Source organism: Brachyhypopomus gauderio, unplaced genomic scaffold (genome assembly GCF_052324685.1).
Source record: "Brachyhypopomus gauderio isolate BG-103 unplaced genomic scaffold, BGAUD_0.2 sc102, whole genome shotgun sequence".
NCBI classification, from domain to species: domain Eukaryota; kingdom Metazoa; phylum Chordata; class Actinopteri; order Gymnotiformes; family Hypopomidae; genus Brachyhypopomus; species Brachyhypopomus gauderio.
The window spans coordinates 286,273-293,415 of NW_027506923.1; the positions used below are offsets into that span (position 1 = coordinate 286,273).

General features: G+C 42.8%; 1 protein-coding gene across 4 annotated transcripts in view; it reads right to left on the minus strand.

Annotated features, from left to right (window-relative positions):
* Positions 1-1,103: 1,103 nt before the first annotated feature.
* Positions 1,104-7,143, minus strand: part of homer1 (homer scaffold protein 1) — a 31,954-nt gene continuing 25,914 nt past the window's right edge. For 3 of the 4 annotated variants that reach the window (XM_076993008.1, XM_076993007.1, XM_076993009.1), the window contains 6 exons: positions 5,139-5,189; positions 4,862-4,998; positions 3,581-3,740; positions 3,229-3,339; positions 2,632-2,712; positions 1,104-2,319 (listed from right to left, as the gene is read on the minus strand). In XM_076993008.1, coding sequence (XP_076849123.1) covers positions 2,119-2,319; positions 2,632-2,712; positions 3,229-3,339; positions 3,581-3,740; positions 4,862-4,998; positions 5,139-5,189 — 741 coding nt within the window. In that variant the 3' untranslated portion in view covers positions 1,104-2,118. The remainder of the gene's footprint in view (positions 2,320-2,631; positions 2,713-3,228; positions 3,340-3,580; positions 3,741-4,861; positions 4,999-5,138; positions 5,190-7,143) is intronic. The other variant, XM_076993010.1, reaches the window with a different exon arrangement.

The following is a 7,143-nucleotide window of genomic DNA, read 5'->3' on the forward strand; positions in this document are numbered from 1 at the left end:
TATAAATGTCCTCAAACAGACAGTCTTGGGATTGTTTTGACCAACCTACATTTAAACAGGCAGAAATCATTTGAAGAACAGACATTATTTACCTTCTAAACCCAGTGTGAGGACACAGGTGCCCTGCTGAAGGATAGTATTATAATAAATGTGTATTAAAAATAAATCGGAATAACAGACAAGCTATATTTATTTTTTAGCATTTTATTTTACTATAAATGACTTAATTACAATTGTGTTTAAGCATGTGGTATAATCAACATTTAAAATTATTACTTAAACCAGTCCCCCTTCCTAAATATAACGGCTCATAATAGTAACATGATAAAACCAGCCCAGTGTAGCCACTGAAACTTCCCATCAGAACCAGCAAGCCCTTTAGTGTGTTCTTCACATGTACATATACTGTATGTGATTATACATTGTCACAGATTTTTGGCAAAAGTAAAACCCCACAAAAGTACCGTAGCTACCATTTGATGCATTTTTTTGTACCAAAGGCAACTTGATCATCTGTACAAGAAAACATATATTTGGCTAAACAAATGTCTCTCTGTAAAATTCCGCTTGCTTAGAACAAGACCTGTACCATTTCTCTTTTAAATAGTTAAACAGTTTAAAAATATTGCCCAGTTGTTTTTTCACATTAAAAAAACAGCCATTATATTATTTACTACATAAAATAAAAAATAAGATAAAGCAAAATCTTTTGAGGTAAATAAAAATTCCTCTCTTCAAAATAATAGTCAAATCAAATCAAAATTTGTGAATAGAATTTTACAATAAATAACCAGAAATAATAGTGTCATGTCAATCACTGCACCTCAAAAAAAAAAACCCAACGAAAACAAAAAAAAAAAAATCTTTAAATTCACTCTGATGAGTTCCGTTTTCACAAGTGCACTAATACATTTGTAATGTTTGTGTGTTAGAAAAAACATGTAGAAATGCAAGACCGCTTTCATAGTGCAGCCTGGAGCCGTCGTGCCCCCCCCCCCCCTCCGAGCATATGTGTTGAGTGTTTGTGTGTGTGTGTGTGTGTGTGTGTGTGTGTGTGTGTGTGTAAATTATCACATCTCTTTCAGGAGAAGAGAGATGTAGAATACCTGATAGTGAGCTGTTAGGTGTTTTTTCCCCTCACCCTTCTTTTTTCTTCCTTTTTTTTTTGTATTGCTCAGATAATGGAAGGATGATGTCCCCATTTGGGATGTGTACACACAATGTCCCCATTTGGGATGTGCACACACAATGTCCCCATTTGGCAGGTCCTCTAGCTGACGAAGTGGGGACCTGAAATAAAAACCCCTCCAAAAAAATAAAGTCTCTTGCAAGGGATGGCAGCTTCATATAAAAGACACTGAGTCAAAGGTTAGCAGACAGGTTTGCGTGTTTAGAATGTAGTTTTAGGGCAGGGAAATCCACTGTCCGTGTCTGAACATGTGTGTCCCCCACAAACATTCAGCTGTGGTACAGACAGGCAGCTGGAACTCTGTTCGCCAACCAGGCGTTACACTTGAGCCATAATTCCAGCTCTCTTACCCCACAATGTCATGAATCACCACATGAATGAACCATTCAAATATCAGCAAACCAGTTGGAAGGGTAGCAGTGATGCACAACTTCATAGTATTCACGAAACCTGATAACGCAGGGTGCTCAAACGTAAATATGCTCCATGGCCTTCAGAGATCAGCTCAGAGACTGAACAGAAGCAGCACAAGGCCTCTGCCCCAGCACGCACTCGGCACTGAAACACAAGCAGAATGATCGGGTTCTACGACAGGCCACTTCATGTGGAATGCTGCCTGGCTTTAAAAAGAGATGGAACCACAAATATCTGAGATGCGTCTTTGTCTGTGTCTATAAGTGTTTGTTAATAGATGCTCGTAGTAAGAAGAAATGGAACAAAATGTCAGGTTGAGTGTGTGTGTGTCAGTAAAGCCCCTCTATATGTGCAGGCACCTGTGAATGTGTGTGTGTGTGTGTGTTTGTGCCGAGAGCTACATTGCTCTCCACTCTGCACGTCACCGTCATTACATCTGCACGTCTGAACATCTGTCATCCAAATGTTCAGTGTGCTGTCGTATGTACTAAGGTGTGTGTGTGTGTATTTTAAGGTCAGTTTTGACTGCCGATGCCATCGATCAGCTTGGCCAGGCTATCTCGCAGCTCGGTTAGTTCAAAGATCTTCCCGTCCAGGAGTTCGAGGAGCGAGCGGAGACTCTTCCGGAAGGACTCCTGCTCCATCTGACTGCTCTCCACCCGCTGGTCCATCTCCACCAGCTGAGCTTCCAACTCTGCATTGCGTGTCTCTGTTTCCTAGGAGAGAAACACACGCGCAAACATAAGTGACCGCGTTTCTTAAAACAGTTGGATGACCACAGAGGAACTGCGACACGCCTCCTTTGAAATGTTGTTATTACAACAGTGTGTTTCAGTCTCATGACGTGTCTGCAGAAGGAATGTGTACTGAATAGTCTGTCCTGGTGAGATCAGACACACTAACTCTAGTTTATTTGTGTCGTTTAACATTTAGTTGTGTTCCTATGTGTTTACCTTTTGTAACCAGAGATGTATGCAGACACTGATAGATAAAAAAAAGACCCCAAATTATTTGTGTGCGTTTTTTACCTGCAGTTTCTGAGCGACTGCATCTTTCTGCAGCTGTAGCTCACTGGCGGTTTCAACTTCCGATTTTAATCTTTCTAGCTCCTGTGAGAAAGAGAGTGTACTCATTACTTTAGTGCAGATGCTGTTTTACAGATACGGAAGGAGCGGACGGGTTTCCGGAGAAACGGGACATTTCAGACTGAAATCCTTCATCAGCTGTGCAAGCAAAGTGCTCCGGAAATTCTAGGAGCTGAAACCAGTTTTATGTGAGAACTGGTCAGCAAGACTTCTCCTGGTTTCTCCAACGTAAGACTTCTTGCGAGTAATACAGTAGACAATTCCTGCAGAACTAATTCAATGGGTGATAATTCAATCGTCTTGTTCTAGATATAGTGGCTGTGTACGTCTTGAGCAGTGGCAGCCTACAGTACCACGGTTATTATCCGAACGGTTGTTTTATCTCGCTTCTGATGAGCATGTGTTTGGTGGTTTTTTTGCCTAGTTTGTAGAAGATTAGTGGAGGATCACTAAAAAGGGACGCGGTCTGAGACGAGCTCCAGACGAGCTCCAGACGAGCTCCAGACGGTCTCTCAGACGGAGCAGACGGAAACCTCGCACCTCCTCCTTGGCCTTCAGCGCTGCCTCCAGTTCTTCTATCGTCTGGTTCAGCTCCGTCTTCTGCGTTTTGATGCCTGCGGTCTGTCCACTCACACACTCCAGCTCGGTCACCTGAAACACAGCGACCGTGAAGACCTGCCCGTGTCTCACTCACCCACGCTAGGCCCACTCTTTCATTTAAACTTGAATTTTAAAGTAAAACTAATAATTCAGATTAACCAAATCAAACCCTCACCTTTACATTACAGCCACTGCCAGAAATGGAGAGAGACCCATCCTAGCAATACGTGGAAACGCGCATCGTGATATACCGCTAACCAGCTCTGACCTTTTGACCTTTGACCTCACTCACCCGTTTGTGTAGTCTCTCTGCCTCCTCCTGGTAGGCAGCTAGCTGCTGTTTCCACTGCTTGACGTTGGCCGTGGACTCGAGCAGCGCCGCCGTTAGCTTAGCGTTGTTGCCCTTCAAGGCAGCCAGTTCGGCCTCCCAGTGTTTATTGATGGCATTTGAGCTGTTTGGGGGGGGGGGGGAGAACACAGTGACCACTACGCTACTGCTCCACTCTGGATGAAAGAAAACTGCACTTGTTGCCAGTGTGAAATTCCGGAGGTGGCCAGTGATTGGTCAGGACTGCTGTGACGTCATCTCCGACAGTATTGTGGGCTGAGCGTTTCGGGGACTGTGACGATACGTCTCGTTTGCAAGAACAAGTCGCGCTAATGGCAGCAATGACATGGCTGCGTGTGAGAGGAAGGAGAAAAACTCCCACTTATCCAGTTTAGATCACAGTGGCAGATCATGCTGCCCTTTCTTGTCTTTTTAAGTTAGAAAAGAGGCCATTATACCACAGTCTGACAAAAGTAATCTGAAGGTCTTTACAAATAGATTGTCAACACAGCATAATGCTAACACAAACAACACCTAGTACAAATATGTCTACTACTAGTAATAGTGTAGAATAATGAGATCATTATAGCTCTTGTAATTGCAAGATTGTGTAAAAATGTCCCTGAATAAAGCGTTGCTCTTAAAACATCAAAACGAGGCCGTTACGGGGACGGGAAACTGCACCAAGAACATTTCAGGCAAAAATGATATGAGCACGTTTTCATCCATATTCAAGGGCAGTGTGACTCGGTGGTGGTTGTAATCGAATGCTTTAACACTGTCCAGGGCTGCAGGGGACAGTGATGACTGAGTGACCCGTGTTAGTGTGCATCGGTGTGGGTATGAGGCCACAACACTGCTACCCCAGCACACAGCTGTTGCCACAGCAGGTTACCGCATGACGTCCTCGCCACTGTGTATCGCGTGTAATCATAGCGTCTAGCATATCTAATGCAATTTGTGTATTTAAACATTTTCATGGACAAGTTAGATCACTGAACTGGAATATAAGGCAGATTGCACAATTAATAAGAAATCATAACCCATAAGTAAAATATTGGGTTTTTTTGTACAATTAAATTTTTTTAAAATATTTTTAGTTTCTCAAATTCTCAATGTGACCAATAATTTGATATGAAACCCTGCACCAGGGGTGGCCCCAGCACTCGTGCCCAGGGGAACACCTCTGCTTCTGGGTTTAGATGCTTTGTCGAGTCCCAGGCTCTGCGGCCTGGTGCTGTTCACCTGTGCGGGAAGGGGACCGCGTTGGGCTCTGCTCGCGCCTCCGAGTTCAGAGAGGCATCACGGGGAACTCGTTCGTCGTCTGTCCCGTTGACACTCTCAGGAGTCAAAGGTGACTGAAGTTCGCCTGTGGCCGATTCCTGTCAGAGTTAAAAGAACAAGATAACTTCAGCAGATAGAAGGCAGAGTTTAAAAAGAAAAAGTGCCTGATGAAGAGATGGTCAGTGGAGTCTTCAGGAATCCCAGCTAGTCCTCAAGTCTGCTCCAGGTCCGAACACACCTTAGCCAGGTAATCACCAGCTCTGCAGGCTTGGTTCAGATGCATGAGGAGCTGAAACAGAGCAAAAACCCGTCTGGGTCCATCTCCCGAGGATTGGATCGAGACCAGCTGGCCTGCTTCATTCTCATTCACACACTTGATGATCTGAAGTGACTGGGATTATGACTGTCAACACAATCATGGGGCTACATGAACTTCTCACCGTCACACTTGGATTCGCCCAAAGGAAGAAGGTCAAAGGTTAAACCTACAGAAACAGTGTGGCGACTATGACCCTTAGAGTGCGTAATGAGTTAATGAGATGTTTGATTTTGTGTATGTAAGAACACTTACTGGCCAGGTAACAGTGCCCTAAAACGTCCTCCCTTGTAGGTTCACTTTGTAGGTGTACAGTTAGAACAGACATCTCCAACCCTGCAGTTGGAGATTCTCCAGACCGCAGTGTTGGGTCCAACCCAAACCAAGCACACCCGAACCAGTAAGTTAATGCCTTCATAGTTTTTATCAGGCGTGAAGAATCATGGATGGATGTAATCGTTGTATGAAGTTAAACTTCTAGGATTACAGATCCAGTGTGTTTTTAACATTAGTACAGGTAAGAAATGTTTAGAGCAGCGGTCACAAACCACCGGACCGTGGACCGTTACTGGTCCATGGGTCATTTGGTACCGGGTCGCACAGAAAAAAAATATTTTATTGGTAGATCAGAGTTTGAATGATGTTTTATTTTGAAGAAAAAAAAAATTTCTTCCCAATTATATCCGTCGGTGCGTATGGTGAGTTATTTTTATGCGGTTTATAATTGTATTTATGTCAGTTGTATCATTTTATTTTGTAATATTTACCCCCCAAACTTTAAAGGTCAGTCCATGAAAATATTGTCTGACATGTAACCGGTCCGTGGTTGGGGACCGCTGGTTTAGAGTCTATAGACGGCCGTTGCCATGAGCAACTCATGTTTTTGTTTTAGCCCTTTAGCCAATGGTCAGTCAGTGAGCACTAACGCTTAAAACCTACAGCAGCACTGCTGGGCTTGAGCACCCTGGATTAGCGTAACATCCACAACCACGTCTCTCCCATGGCAGCCAGCATTAACGCTGTGCTGCTGTGTTCAAAACACGCCTGTCGCGTATCCAGAGAGTAGTGACCACTGAGCAATGGTGAGCGGGGAGTGTTCAGGTCTGTTACTGTACACTTACAACATGCACCTATAAGGTTTGCTCCTGATAAACTGACACGTAGGTGTGTTTCTAATGAAGTGGTTGGTGAATGTATGTCAGCAAAAAGGTGTAATGTAATACATTAGCAGTGCTCACTGTAAAACTGCTCTGAGTAGACAATCTTTAAGACATCGTGTCATTACAGTAAATTTCTCACATTGGAAAGGGGGGAAAAAGTACATGCTCTGGTGTTTTTGCTAATTGCTCGCTGAAATTTAGTAGAAGATCACTAATTCAAAATGACAGCAGTGCTAATTAAGCAGCATGCTAGTGTTTAGAGTGGGAACGGAAATGAAACCTTTGGTTTAATATCAACTGACCGTGCAGTCAAGACGAGGTGTGCGACTCGTGGGGTGAGAGTAGCAGAGACAGGGAGTAATTTGACGATGTCGAAATATTACAAAACTAAAATATTCTCAAAAAAGTTTTTAGAAGTGTTCTTAATAGACGGTGACAGGTAATAAATATTTGTCATCCATTTTTTTACTATATAACCACAGTCAGTTCATGGATACAAAGTGTTTAATATTCATTAGTATCAACAGGAAGTGTTATTTGAGATTTACTTCCAGGTAGGTGCAGGTCAAGATACGTTATACAGTACTCATGCTTAAATAAGATCTAATAAGCTATATTTTCTGATTCCAGACAGCTAATAATAAAGATACAACATGCAAGTTTGATTAGTATTAATTATTAGTACTGAATTACAAAGACTTTTACGTAGCTTCATAATATTCAATCATTTAAGTCTATTTTTTTTCAAAATGTTTTAAAGGCAGATG